This window comes from Stegastes partitus, unplaced genomic scaffold, assembly GCF_000690725.1.
Source record: "Stegastes partitus isolate 25-593 unplaced genomic scaffold, Stegastes_partitus-1.0.2 Scaffold1006, whole genome shotgun sequence".
Taxonomy (NCBI): Eukaryota; Metazoa; Chordata; class Actinopteri; family Pomacentridae; genus Stegastes; species Stegastes partitus.
In genome coordinates, this window is record NW_007578737.1 from 210859 (window position 1) to 225862 (window position 15004).

Here is a 15004-nt window from a genome sequence, read left to right on the forward strand (position 1 = left end):
TGCTGTCATGCCTGGAGCTCCTCGAGATTTCACTGCGTAAACGAGAACACCTAGCAGTTAGCTCGTTAGCTTTCACACGTCCAGCGGCAGTTTGTACCCCCGCCGAGACAGGGCGGACTGCACTTGGAGCGGTGACAGGTCTGAAGTAACCCACAGCGGAGGGTTTGTGCTTTCCTGCGGCGACTTGTTCTTCAGCCGGCTGGATATAGGCTCACCCACACACCCTGGACTTCCCGGTGAGATGAGGGAGAGCTTGAAATACTGAGCTTCTGCGAAATGGTCGTGGAGCCGTAACACTGCCAAAGCTTTAATATAAGACATCTCAACCCAGCTGACAAGGAGAGTCAACCTTTCCTCTTTGCCAAAAAAAAAGACATTCGTCAAGGCTGCAGAAATGCTGACTGACAACAGGTAACGGAGAGAACCATTTTCACAGTCTTATTAAAACAGGATCATCTTTACATACAGCATTGCGATGATCAGTTGTGTCACTTTAATGCAACGTTGTGGATAAATCACATACTGCAGGGATAAAAAAAAAGACAAACTCATGTATGTTTCACTCGAGCAATGCAGTATCAATATTTCTACAAAGACCCCAATGAGGATATGTTCATCAGTGTGTTGTCTAATGGGAGTGCCACATGCCCGATCATGTAACTGCCTGAGTGTGTCTGTTACTATTTTTGGTTCCTCTTCATGTTCTCTTTCTGATACTCAGCCTCTCTCCGCCCAATCTCTCTCTCCCACCCCCCTTCCCCTCCGCCCTGCATCATTTGTGTCACACACACACACACCCTCTCGGTTCCTTCCATTTTTGATATTTCTCATTTGCTCAGGAAACGGCACCATAGCTGTGACAGTGAGGAAGACCAACAGCTGAGACCTCAGGCCAAGAGGTCAGGAGGAGGCCCCAGCCTGCTAGTGTCCGATTTGGACTCAGAGGTGAGACTGAATTGATCTTTGACCCCTTTACACAGACATGGGTTCGCCTCTGTTTTCATCTGATCTCGTTATGAGAAGATAAGTCTCTCTCTGCTCTGGTTGTGTTTTCCACCAGCAGCCACTGAGGGCTTTTGACAGCAAGCCTACATGTTCATGCCAGGAATCTTGGCGTCATCTTTGACGCAGCTCTGACATTTTAAAAACAGAATAACTCCGTGGTAACAGGATGCTACTTTCAACTGAAGGACATTGCTAAATAGAGATCCATTTTCTGTCTGAATACATAAAGACTGCATTATTTCCTCAAGGCATCACACCTGTACTGGCTAGCTGTTAAATACAGAATTGCTCTTAAGGCTATTCCATTTGTTCATAAAACCCTGCATGGGTTGAAAACTGGGTATATTTCAGAACTTCTGTGGCCCTACTGTACCTCCAGGCCTCTTAGATCCTCACAACAGCTGCTTTTAACTGCTCTGTGATCGAGGCTGGTGGGTAAGACGAGATCCTGCCTTTGCAGTCGCCGCTCCAAAACTTTAAACAGCCTTCCTGTTTCCTTCTTCCATTAACGTTTTTAAGAAAATGTTCAAGATGCACGTGTGTTTAATGGCTTTTAGTTGCTGTTGGATGGTCGGAACATTTTAGTATTTTATATTTGTTGTATTTTAGAAATTGATCTTAAAAGCTGCGATGATGTTTTGCCCTGTTTAAGTTTTTTTTTCAATTTTCTTTGGTTTTACAAACTGATTGAAAGTATTGATCCGGTGAAGCTTCTTTGTACCTATCTTTGTTGCTGCTTGACTGATAAGATCGTCAACACTTTGACTAGCTCAGGCTGTTTTAAATGTGCTACATAAATTAATCTAATTTAACATACTGTGTCTTTGAGCTGATAATGTAAAGGCCACTGGCATTTCTCAGATAGAGCAAGCAGCTCTGCATCGTGTATATAAACACATGGGACTCTGCATTACATATGCAGTGCACCACTGTCAGTAAAAGCTCAGAATATTTTATTTACAGCTTTTGCATCCATCCATGAAGCTGCTCTTCAGACCTGATCTCTGTTCTGTATTTGCAGTCTTCCAGCAGCGACAGCAGTAATGGGATCAGTAGTCCAGAGAGAGCAATAGTGGCCACGGCCAGGCCATGCATACACAGCCAGAACAACTGCATCACCCAGCACACCCTCAGCCCAAAGCCTGAAGACTCTGCCAGCTCCTTGCAGCATGGTTTCCATGGCGACGGGAGAAGTGTCTCTTACGACTACATCAACAGAGTCCTGCGGGAGGCGCACTTCAGCAGTCTGCAGACCAGAGGGCGTCCAGGCTCGACATGACCGTGACCCCTGACCCCTCTCCTGACCTTCTGGTCCCTCACCCATCGGTGCCGTTGCTACTGGCACGATGGCTCCTCCTTGAAAGCCTCAAGCGACACACTCGGGTCAGGGGTAAGGGGATGATGTGTGGGGAGGTTTACAGATTTTGGGCACAACGGCTCATCCCCACCTAACATGTACCATTTGTCAAGACCATAAGCACATCCGCCTTTCCATGGCCCAGCCACTGTGGTTTTCTGTGCAGTATTGATGTGTGTGTGTTTGTGTGTGTGTGTGTGCACGCACCCTGTGCACTTTATAAAGAGGTATCACTCTCTTTACATGCGTGCGTTGATGCGTGGACATTTTCATTGGTGCTAATCACAAGAAAAGTGTGATGATGATGATCCAAAGTGCTTGCAAAACTAAATAAAGCTAAGCACTTTACTCAATAATTCCTTCTGTTTACTCTCGACTGGGGAAGTCAGTCGCGTGTTTGTATCCATGAGGAGGGAGTTGTAGTGATCCCATTCAAAAAGTAAGTAGTCGGAGGCCAACGGATTCACTCCTAAGGAGCATTATTAAAACAATCCAGTTCTAGAATATTTTAGGCCTTATTTGCTTTCTCTAGCCAAAGTCATAAGTTAGCATACCCTGCTCTCTGCAGTTGTTTTCACTGTCGAAATGAATCTTAAAATTGTAGTTGTGGTAGGTTCAGCGGGTTCACAGTAATGGAGCAGATTCTCCATGAGCCTCACCACCAAAATCCAACCTTAGATTAGACCCTGGTTAATTATAGAGACGTGAGCAGGCACTGGAGACTGCAGCTCAGGCAGCTCAGCACAGTGCTTCTAACCCAAAACAAGCCCTCCAAAAGGTTCTCGAAACTAGTTTAGAACCGGGTGTTTACTTCTGTAACGTTTTACACATTGTGTATCTGTGTGTCATAAGCCTGTCAGCCATACTCGTTTATGGATGGTTTAATACGACCAGTACACTGTGTTGCAAATAAAACGAGATGTGAAAGTGATTCATATGTTATGTAACTTTCCGAATCATTTGACATTGAAATAAAGTGTTGCTGAAAGTGGTTTTTGTCACATGTACATACAGAGAATGAAGACTTTTGTAGTAGTTAGTGCTGTAACAAAAATACAGCATGTTTTATTGTTTTTCAGCGTGTCGAACAGCATGGCTTGTGTTCACTGAAACAAAATACATCATTAGTGTTCATTATAATACCAGCAGGGTGGATCACCATTTGGGTGTGTAGTTTGTATTTTGTTCAGTCGTCAACACTGCAGTGCAGCATGTAACTGGTGAAAAGTGAAGGCAATTTCCTTTGATGACACCAGAAACCGCTCATTAAGTTGCAGATATTTGCAGTATTTTTTTACTGCTGATGTTTTATCACACACAATTCCATACATTAATTATGCACACAGAACATCTCAGTAATTAACTCCTGCATTCGTTCCAACCCCACATCAGTTTTTTTTATTCATGCACTCTACAACCACTCTCATGGGCACGTTTCAGTCGATACAGGTTAGACATAATAAATAACTTGTAAACTAAGACTCATAACATTGACGTTGACATAATAGCTTAGTACCAAAAATAATGGAAGACAACTCTCATTTTAGGTTTGACTTCGTAAGAAAAGCAACTGTAGTGCAAAATTACAAATCGAGGGGCTCTCCCTCGGAGGTTCAGGACGTGCTGCAGAGGTGTAAGTTGTTACTTAAAAGAAATCCTGAGATAAAGCAACCTTCAGTGCTGCGATACAAAGCCGAGACACAGTAACTACGAGTTTGATCGAAACCGAGTCAGACTTCTCAACATTTTACTTGTCAGTACAAACATTATTTTGTCGTTGCAGTGTGTGATTGTTGTGATTAAAAGGAGTGTTAAATGGGCAAAACTGTCTAAGAACTGTCCCAAAAATGGGCTCAGTATATTAAAAATAAGAGTAACTTTTTAAGGTAAAATCCCCTGTAACTGTTACTATACATTATATAGTGAAATCATCATTACTTATGTATGAATGTAGAAGCAGAAATTTACAGTCGAGCTCATTTTGAACTACTCTGTACAGGACTGAAACTAATGATTACTTTCATCAGGGATTAATGCTGCTAATTATTTTCTTAATCAATCGATTGATCGTTGGTTTATGAAATGAACTCGTCCACTGAATGACTAATGGTTTCAATTCAGCTGTACTTGTACAACCTGTTGGACATTTAAATAACAAAACATCTCTTCATATGTTAAGTTACTGCAAAGTAATGAAAGCTCTATTACTAATTAAAACACAAATGTAGTGAAGTATAAAGTTGAACACTTCACTCTGAAATGCAGTGAAGGAGAAGTAGAAAGCGTCTTTAAAAGACTCAAGTCAAGTACAAGTATCTCTAGTTTGTACCTAAGTACAGTACTTGAGTAAATGTACTTAGTTACATTCCACTACTGGCTCCACAACATTTTAGTAAATTGGTTTGCAAATAAGAAGAACAGAGAGACAAACTAGCCGCCTCTGACTACAGTCAAATTCACTTGATTCTTATAAAAACTTCTTAACGACACCATGTTTTGCTTGAATTCTTTAAATTAATAATTGTATTAAATTCTTTTTTAGGCTTTGTGAAAAGTCAGTGGCGATTAATAATCAGCCTTAAGGAGCTTAAAGTTGAGGTTTTACACCACGATGAGTACAGTTTGGGATAAAAGCCTTCAAATCCTTTTTCTCGCTGCTTCCGTAGTTACTGTTCTCTGACTTTGTAAAACAGAATAATAACCTCTAATTCATGACAACTATACTCATGAAACACTGTTGAGAAATTAAACCTCAGCCAACTAACAACATAGCCACTGAAATGACAGTTTTGGGGATTGCGGATTGCTTTCGTTTGCAGTTTAAAAGGACGACATTAAGGAGTCCTAAATCTCTCTTTACCCATTTGGCTGCTTAAAACCAGCTTCTGAGGAGGCACACAGATAACCGAAAAACCAAACAGAATCTAAATCTGCTTTCTACATATAGTGACGACTTAACAGGTCCGATCTTTCTTTGTTAAATAGATTTCTCGAAGGATAAACATAATGACATCATTGGTTTAAAGTTTGCAGCTCTAAAAAAAGTTGGTCAGCGGTCAAAAGTTGAGAAATGAGAAAGCTGATACTGTCTGACTGCTATTAGATGCAACGGAATTGCAATTTGAGGGAGCGTCCTCGGTGGGTTCTACGCAAGTTGTAGATGAGTTCACCGAACAGTCAGTTTGGTTCTCCCTTAAGATGTCGTCTACTTTGTCCGACTCTGTTTGGGATGTTTGTCTTTCAAGCAGCGGCCTCCCTTTGGTCACCAGCTCCATACCACTGAACAGCGACAGTGTGCCCCAATGGGGCGGCTCGCTCTGGGCAGGAGGGGGGCTTTTGTCTCTGATGAGCAGTGGATCTTCAGCAGCCACTTTCACCTCAGCAGTCCTGACTGGCTGCACCTGATTTTCCACTAATTCTCGCTCCTCATTATCCGTCAGCTCCCCCGTGGAGCTGCTCTGAGCCGGGTCCACACTAGAAGGGGAAGATGGACGATTTGGTGTCGGGGTGACATCTGCGGGTGAGCTGTCGGGCCGATAAAGTTGAAGGTTTTCAGCCGAGTGCGTCGGTAGTAAACTGTCGGGGTATGTAGATGTGTGATTAATGGTCGCCTGATGGTTACTGCTCGCTGCATCCTGCCTGGTAGGAGGTGGAGGTCCGCCCATCAGAGCCTCAAACTGTCGCAAGATCTGGTAAGAGGAGATAAGCACAAAAAAAAAAAAAAAAAGCACCCTCACTTTTAGTATTTTCCAGTTCTGTCTTATCAGTCTTCACAGTGTGTAGCTTCCCATTTCTGCCTCTCTTACCTTGGTGGCCTTGTTTGCCACGGGTCCTGGAGGCCCTTCACTCAGCTGGCGAAGTCTGCGTTGTGTAGCTCCAAACATTTGTTCCAAAGAGAGAAGGTCAGAGGTCATGAGGCAAGCGACAGCACACAGCGCCCGCTGCAGGAATACAGAAACACAACTCTATCAGGGAAAACGTAAGACATCAGAAATCAAACTTTAATTAAATCAGTGAATCATTGCTACCATCTTAATAGTATATGAAGGATCTTGAAGCTTGCTTGAGAGTAACTCCACCACGACCTCACAGTTGAGAATAAAGCACCTGACGGATGAAGCAAGACAGAAATCAGCCACGAATTCCAACCAGTTCCTAAAAGAAGAATCAGCCCATGTTGCTGTTTTCTTAGTGTGATTTTAGATACACTGACTCCTTGATAAAGAGTTGGCTCTCCTCTCTGGACAGGAAAACTCTGGAGCCTTCAGTCAGTCTGTTGATGAGTGCCATCTCCTGACCACAGTCCCCCAACTGCAGGGCTTCCACCCTGCAGAGCACACAGCATATGAGAGGGAAATGACAATGAAGGCTGAGAAAGTGAGAATCTTATGCGTACGTAGCTCAAAAATATTCTATTAATCATACAAGAAAAGGGACATCAGTGCTAAAAAGGCATTTAAAGTTTAACCCCCTGAATCCTAAAACCCACTGGCAGGTTTGAAAGATAAGTTGTTTCATCTCTTTTTTTAATTAATAAATTAAAAAAAAAATGTAAACAAAGAAAAATTACTTCATTTATCAGAGTCAAAAATTGTAAAAACAGACACAGTCTTTGGATTTTCAACTTTTTGTAGGTCCTTAAGCTGCTCATCTGTGACGTACCATTAAAAATGAACCAAACACAGGCCTGAAACTGTGATATTTCAACAAAAAGGATTTTATTCTACAAGTCTCATTTAAAAACTTAAGTCAAAAATACACCATGCGCCCCGGGCAAAAAACAAAGACTTGCCTGACACAACCATGCAGTGATGAGGGATTCACATCAACATGCTAAAAAAAATCATTGACTTTTGGCTAAACTGGGCTGAACTGCAGGCTGCGTGTGTACACAGAGTAGAGAGGAAAAAAGCATGGAAGCTAATTAAAAATGGGAGTAGTAAAATATTTGTGTTATGTAGCATCACATCTGTCTTTTTCCAATATTGGTAACATCTGTGGGCCCCTGAAAAAAATCCTGTTGATTCCAGATTTGATCAATTTGTATAAAATAAATCCCCAAAAACTTAACTCAAATGTGTTCTTGTTTTTCAGGATTTATAGTATTACACAGCCCAAAATACATGTTTGAGTTCTCTCTGCTTACGGCTGTTGTTTCCATACAGGTGCAGGACTTTACACTGCAGTGAAAGATGAGCCCAGAGTGATTTAAAATGTGTGGGAAGCAAAACATGCCCAGTAACTGCATGGATTTCAGAGGGTTAATCTCCGCTAGCCAACCTGGAAATAATGTCCTCTGAAATATGTAAAGTACAAAAAGGTACTTTCAGAGAGGAATCTAGCAGCTCTCACGTGCCACTACACTGGGCTGAAAATTGCTGGATTACCAGGCCAACTTTGCCACTGACCGCTCCGATAGGTCCCCGCTGCTCTCTCTGCTGGCCCCCGACTGGCTCCCCGTTCCAGCTGACTTGCTGCCCACCGAGGCCCTGCTGTTGGCAGCGATGTCCTGAGAGGAGTTGTGAGAGGAGCTGTTGCCGCTGTCCGTCTCCTCCCAGCCGCCTCCCACCTGCCCTGGACACCGCTTGGTCACTGCTGGTGGTGAAGACACATGGTAAGTCTGAGACGCCATTTGAAGAAAGGCTTATATTATGAAAATCAGTTTGCTGCAGGGGTTGTATTTTTTTATTCTTGAAGTTGCCAGCGTATGTATTTTACCCTTAGGGTGCCTCAACATTTGCAAACAGCTCATTTGTGACACAAAGAAAATGTTTCTATTTAGAATCTTTCATTCATGTCTGACCTTTTGGTCCACAAGCAGGCAGGTTATAGGCGCACGCTGGGACGGCCACCTCTATCGGTGCAGAAGGCGCCACCACGGCCCGGTAATGGTTGTCATGGAGACGGATGCCCTGGTGCTCAGTCGGCGGGAGGACGGCACTGGCCACTACCTCGGCGGCTTTCTGGATCTTATCCAGTATTGAGTCACTGCCTACTGGAAGGGAACAGGTACAGAGATAAGGGAGAAACAGACATTTACACACGGAACGATTTGATTTGTGCGTACGGTGAAGTGTGCATCGCTCACCTGTCGCCTGCTTCCCTGGACTGTATCCAAAACCCTGCATTCCTGACCTGTGGGAAGATGCCGATCCCATACCTGAGCAGAAGGACACAGAGGATCTATTGTACTCGCCGTGAAATACAATGACTGAGAGTCTTATGTAACTGACTAAAAAAGACTAAAAGCTCGTCTCATATTTGCTCATTATATGGTACCTGAGGTCAGGTCTATGATGATGTATAGCGGTGCTTTTCAAGGTCCAGACCGAACTGTAAGTCAATCTGGTATTAGGTCGTATCTCGTGATATGAATGCAATATGTTACAAAGTGTACCATTAACCATTTTGAAATACATTTTTAAAGGCATGCTATTTTTTTTTTTAAAGAAGTTACACCATTTATCAGAGCCAGAAACTGTAAAAATAGAAAAAAATGGTTGGATTTTCAATTATTTGATGGTCCTTGAACTACTCATCTTTGGCATGACATTAAAACTTAACCCAAACTAGGCTTAAAATCGTGTCTTATATTCAACAAAATAATATCAATATGCATGCCGTATTTAAAAATTCACCAAAACTAATTGTTTGTGCAAAACAAATTCTGTAAGAAACAAAAAATTCACTATTTTGAAATCCATTTTGTAATGATCAATAAATTGTAGCAGGAGCTTTTTACAGCAAGCCTGTCTCCAAATAACTGTGGTTTTAATTGTGGCTTATTTTCCTTTCGTTGACTGTAGAGGTCACACATTAATGTTACACCAGAGAATTTACTTTTATCTCCTAAATCACAGACACAGAAAGTGTCTCGGACTCAATTTCTTCACCTTCTGCAAATGGAAGAATATGTTTGAGTCATAAATAAATGAGCTCAGGTTCATGTTTGTGGAATCAGGAGAGATGTGGTGTTTGTTCCGGGGGTCACGCTGATTGCAGGTGAACAGTAAACAGAATCCACGCAGACTATCTCGACTGTCTTGAACTAGAATGTCTTTTGTTATAAGTGAGCTGATTAAATGCAGTTGTTCCAGACCTCTGCCCCTGAATTAAAATCAGTTATGTAAATACATTTGATATACGGTGCTTTCACACAGAGAACACACATTAGGGGATCCAACAAGGGTCCAAAAGGTTTGATTTGGTTTGAACTTATTAAAATACACAAATGTATTAAGCCTCATATTTAATTTCTTATTTTACAAGTAAAAAACATAATTTTTAAAGATTCCACTTATTCTATTTTAGGTTACCTTTTCAACAACAGGTGACTTTTTTGTGTGTTTTTGGCTGATGCTGACTCATTTTTCTCAAAGAGCACTGTGGGTGTGAGATGACTCTTCACACGCAGAATCAATTGAAAAGATTGTCAAGGCAACAAAATTATTTTTGAGGTGAGGTCAAGTGTTTTGTTTGACTGATAACAGACACCCGCTCTCCTGCATATTTAATGAAGCTTAACATTTAAACACAAACACACCTTCCCCAGATCATTTGTATTATTTGTCATAAAGAAAGCATTAGCTGCTATGTGTCAGTCTCTTTTAAACAGTCCAGATGGGACAAATAACATAATAAAACATTCAAATTAAAATAGCCAGATTAAATACTGGCTAATAATTGCTGCATAATCCTGTAGGACAGTGTCAAGTGTCACGAGATGTTCTTTACTCACCCATTGTTGGGGGAGCGAGGCTGAACGGAGAGATGCCACTTCTGGTGGAAACTGCATCTGTAAAAAGTAACCGGGCCACCTCCTGTAAATAAAAAGTAAAATATATTTATTTATACAGTACCGGCCACAGATGTGTAATTGACTTTGTAATATTTAGATGATGATTTACAACCTATGTTTTACCTGTGCTGTGTTCCTAACTTTCTGGTACAGCGCCGTGCCGTGGATGGGATCAGGAGGGCCGCTGTAAACTGCACAAACATGAATATTCATGTAACAGAGCAGCCACAGAGTGATGACTGTGAAACAAAGCTAAAAATCACAAGTCACTGATGTCTTACCGGACGCTTGCTGGATAAAGGTGGAGTTTCTTCTGAGTTCTGTGAGGAAATAGTTTGAGCCATGACCACAGAGATGGACAAAGATCTTGAGCACCTGACACAGCAGAAGCAACAACACAAGTCATTCATAGAGAGGAAAAACGGGAAAAAGCTTAAAGCAACTCTCCATGTTATGGACGCTGAGAAGTGCTCTCACCTTGAGTTTGACATGACAGGACTCTACTTGTAGCCTCTCCAGCAGGTATTCCAACAAACACTGACCACAACCTGAAGACTCATGAGAGATTTCTACAGTGTGATGACGGTTAAGGGTAAAATGCTTCATCACATATTAAACACCACTCAACAGACTGTGATGACATGATAATGTAATAAACATTTTGGGGACATTAATACATCTGCTCCATTTTTTATTTTTTATTTTTGCAGGTTTTGTCTACATTAGGATTCAAAATCAAATGCTGGATTACAAACTGATCATTTGTATTGTGTTAGTTCAGGATTTTTAAGAGTTAAAGACTTCTGTTGAACTGCAATCCTCCACTTTAAAGTTCTACAATTCTTACGTGACTTAGCTGCATTATGTGACATATTATTTAGCAGTTTGAACCTCAATTTAACCACAGTATATTTCCAGTATTTATCATTATGAATCTTTTAAAATGGACAAAACATTTCCCTCTTTTTTACAGTTAAAAGCTAATATTAATCTACTTGCATACAATATATTGCATAATACACTTCCTGCATTCTTTATAGCAGTATTGCACTACAGCATGCAGATGCTCATGTCCACTCTGGATACGTTTTCGTTCAGTTTAGGCTAAACTTTAACTTTAAGATTTCTTTCTTTTTCAGACTTAGAGGTCATTCATGCATCCCCTCCAGACTCGATTACTGTACTGCACTTTCCTATTCCTTCGGTATCAGTAAGAGAAACATTCATAGGTTTCAAATATTCTAAAATGCTGCTGCTCTGCTTTTAACTCATTCCTGCAGAAGTGACCACATTACTCCAGTTCCCTTTACTGGTTACAAGTTAGTTTCAGTATTGATCTTAAGATAATATTGCTTTTTGGAATTCCTTACATCATGGCAACAATTACATGTGTGGTCTTTAAACCCCTCATAAGCCTGATCTAGCAGGAACGTTCTGTTTCTGAATCTCACTTTCTGAACAAAGGTGATCAGGCCTCTGCTGTTCGTGCCCTTGTCTTATGAAATTTCCTCCCAGATGATCTCAGAGTGGCAACATCAAGACTTTTGATGTCTAAATTCTGTGCTTCCAACTTCTTAAATTGGAATATTGTCCGGTTTCTTTACTCCTTTATGACAGTAAACTAAGTGTCTTTGGGCTGTGGACTAAAGAGACATTTGTCATTTGGGGCTTTGGGAAGCACTGGTTGACATTTTTCACCATTTTCTGATATTTCATAGACCAAACTAACGAATAGATCAATTGAGGAAATAATGAACAGGTTAATTAACAATGGAAATAGTTGTTTGTTGCAGCCCTACTATCTACTGTCTACTATGTTGGTCTGTTTTGTTCTTTTACATATTTGCCTGCTTGTTTTGATCCCTCTAGTTTACATGTCTACTTTGTGCAACACCTTAAAATATGGATTTAGAAAGTACAATATAAACAAAACAATTATTATTATTATTATTTTTATTAGTAGTAGTAGTAGTATTGTTGTTGTTGTTGTTAGTGATGTGTTATTATTCGTACAGCCTTCAGTGGTGACAGAGGCCAGCATGTGCAGGACTGTTTGTTCAACCACAACTTAAGCTGCTAAAGGATACTTCCAATCTCTTGGAACAGGTAGCCAGGACAAGGGTTTTCATCATCTGCCGTAGCCTTCATCAGGGTGGGCACCTTAAATAGGTAGGACAGATGATCAACAAAAGTCTAGATTGCAAGATTAGTGCCACATCTTATTTCCCACAGCAACTGCACTGACCACAAACCATTTCTCAGCTTAATTAGCAGTGACACAGACTCTGACACGAATACAAAACTTGGCATGGCACCAGGGTGTGCCAGTTTAGTTTACCGCAAGCTGAGGGCTACACCAGTGACCAGTGACTGTCTGCTGAGTTTAACCTCTAATGAAACAACCTGACATGTCCAGCAAAACATAACAAGCCATCACCAAATATGTTAGATCATGCTGTTAGCTAGCAGGCTAACAGCAAGCTATGGTTTCGCACAGCTTAACCGCTTTAAATGGACACGTCAGCGCTACCTCGTATTCCACATGCTTCGTTTACCTGCTCATACTTCTGTCAAGAAGTAAGGACTGTAAATGTGACTTACTTTCTGGAGAAAAGCTAACCGTTCCATGAATGTTGCCATGATTTAGCAATCCTAGCTGCGGGTTACTCATCTTCCTCCTGGGGCTACGAGTTGAAGGCGGGGCTCGAGGTGACAGCTAGCCAATCACAGAGCATCAAGCAGCAAGCCTTCAGACGATTGGTGCTCTGTTTCCCCTAGAGGTCGGAAAACAGCGAATCAGCTTCTGGATAGCGGCAGCCACCCCTTTGATTGACAGGCCGACGACCGAATCGTATTTCCAAATATTCTGCCGGACGTTGAATTGTCGACAGGGTCAACAATATGGCGCCGTCCGTGGTCTTCACGGGTACCTCGTCTGCCGGTTGATATGTAACTTTCAATTAAATGTGTTTCGCAAACTGTGAAGCAGCTTTGGAATTATCAGTTCTTCTTTATTGTTGACCTAAAAAAAAAAATCAAAGTATTGCTGTTAGTGCCGGAGCAGCACCATGTCCGGGTCCAATGTGTGGAGTCGTAGCCGGGAGAGATTGAGACGCTTCCCCGAACTTCTAGCGCAGTGTTCGGACGAGGTAAGCTGAGACTGGGGAGGGTTGGTGGGAAATGTTCTGAACTCAGAAACGGTTCTCTTCTTCTTAAAAGTCCGTCCATTTAGGTTTCTATCATTATCATTATCTGTCATCACTCTATATTACATAGTACAGGTTACAAAAACATGCCAGTTATGAAATTATCAGGCAAATATAGAGACATAAATAGATTTATTTAAACCCATTGGTCCAATGTTTTGACTATAAACCACTATTTGTATGTTTAGAAAAAATGATTCTGTGTTTACTAATATATATGGACTTGGGTTTAGTTGAGTTTTGCTGTCATTACTTAACATACTGTGGAGTTGTACAATAAATTACAGCTTTAAATAATGAAACAAACCATAAACTGTAAAAAGAAATAAGCATATTCAGAAGAATGAACAGTAGTTCAGCACTAGAATAAGAAAATATTACACTGACATACACAAATATGCTGTATCCACATACTCCTTTATTTGGGTTGACTGTAATGGATTTTTTCAGAGTCGATACCAATTTCTAGTGATGTAAGATACCAATAACCAATGTTTGGAATTGATATGAAATTGCTGTAAAAACACAAAACTTCATCTTTGTTTATTTATGTGTTACATATGTTTGATCAATAGTGATTTTTTTCGGCATTTGTCCTTCAGTGTTGATTGGTTGGACACCACTATGCAGTGACTACAAATTGAGAGAAGTGATGGAATGATGAAATGAATTTATCTAAAATTTGTTATAAAAATGTTAAATCTTGAATCCTTACACATCAAGTATGCTGAAAACAAATACAAACACAGCATTTTTATTAAATTAAGTATTTAAGTATTTGTTGTTCCATCACTTTGCATCTCTACAGCAGAATAGATATCATTAAACAACCAAGTACGGACTGTATTCAAAACAACAGGCAGATTCAAAGTGGGTCATAAACCACAAAATCCTAAGTCAGGTCAGTTTGGTGAAGCAGGCGGACATTTTGAGGGACAAGCTCACATTGTCTGGCATCCAGAGCTGTGTGAAACTATTTCTTGGACAGCAAATGGAGGAGCTGAGGACATTCAAGTGCCTGTCTGTGGCCCTAACTGACATGCAGGCATCCAGAAACAACCCATTCTTGTCTTTCTCTTATCATCTGTGGCATTGTGTCATTTAAGCAAAGCTGCATTTTAAGGTGGCCTTTTTACAGTCACTTGTCACTAACGGTGTCTGTGTGCTGGTCACACTATCCACACTACTGGCCTTATTTCCTTCATCTAATGCCAAACACGTGTGATTCAGGCAGCAGTGTACGGAAAGTGTGTCGCAGCGTCCACGAAAGGCAGAGAGGAGCTGAAGAAGGACCTGTGTGCCAGAGAGTTTGAAGCACTGAAGACCTGCTTTGCGAATGCAGTAAGTCCCAAAGCAGTGTTCCTGGTAGTGTTTTTTCTGAACACAGTGGTGATTGATTCCCTTATTGTCTTAATTACAGGCCAAGAAGAGAGCCAAGTGAACTGCTCAGACTTTGTAGGAGCAGCACATTCAGACGACCAACTTGAACAGTTTTGACCTGTGGGAGCAGACCTCAGTTTCCAACCTGATTGGCTGGAAATATGTATTTATTTTTTACTGCATGTTGTTGAAATAAGCCATGAAGTACTGTCACATTCTGTAATATTGCAACACTGACTCAATTATGTAATATAGAGA

The 15004-nt window shown here is 41.1% G+C and overlaps 2 protein-coding genes across 6 annotated transcripts; one reads left to right on the top strand and one right to left on the bottom strand.

Annotated features, from left to right (window-relative positions):
• Positions 1-385: 385 nt before the first annotated feature.
• Positions 386-3353, top strand: LOC103367022 (protein FAM104A-like). The gene is made up of 3 exons (XM_008294908.1): positions 386-411; positions 840-945; positions 2027-3353. Exons 1-3 carry the CDS (start codon positions 395-397, stop codon positions 2282-2284), a joined length of 381 nt encoding a protein of 126 aa, XP_008293130.1. The 5' UTR covers positions 386-394; the 3' UTR covers positions 2285-3353.
• A 1000-nt stretch (positions 3354-4353) lies between these two features.
• On the bottom strand, positions 4354-12848 carry tepsin (TEPSIN adaptor related protein complex 4 accessory protein). Of its 5 annotated transcripts, none has more exons than XM_008294913.1 (13): positions 12762-12848; positions 12248-12320; positions 10638-10729; positions 10442-10535; positions 10284-10351; positions 10101-10182; positions 8451-8522; positions 8166-8354; positions 7771-7954; positions 6576-6689; positions 6391-6469; positions 6169-6303; positions 4354-6051 (listed from the first exon to the last, which is right to left on the bottom strand). In XM_008294913.1, exons 1-13 carry the CDS (start codon positions 12798-12800, stop codon positions 5419-5421), a joined length of 1854 nt encoding a protein of 617 aa, XP_008293135.1. In that variant the 5' UTR covers positions 12801-12848; the 3' UTR covers positions 4354-5418. The 5 variants fall into 5 exon arrangements, with proteins under 5 accessions (XP_008293135.1, XP_008293134.1, XP_008293133.1 ...); XM_008294912.1 differs by having other exon boundaries at positions 7771-7957; XM_008294911.1 differs by having other exon boundaries at positions 8166-8357.
• Between the last annotated feature and the right edge of the window lie 2156 nt (positions 12849-15004).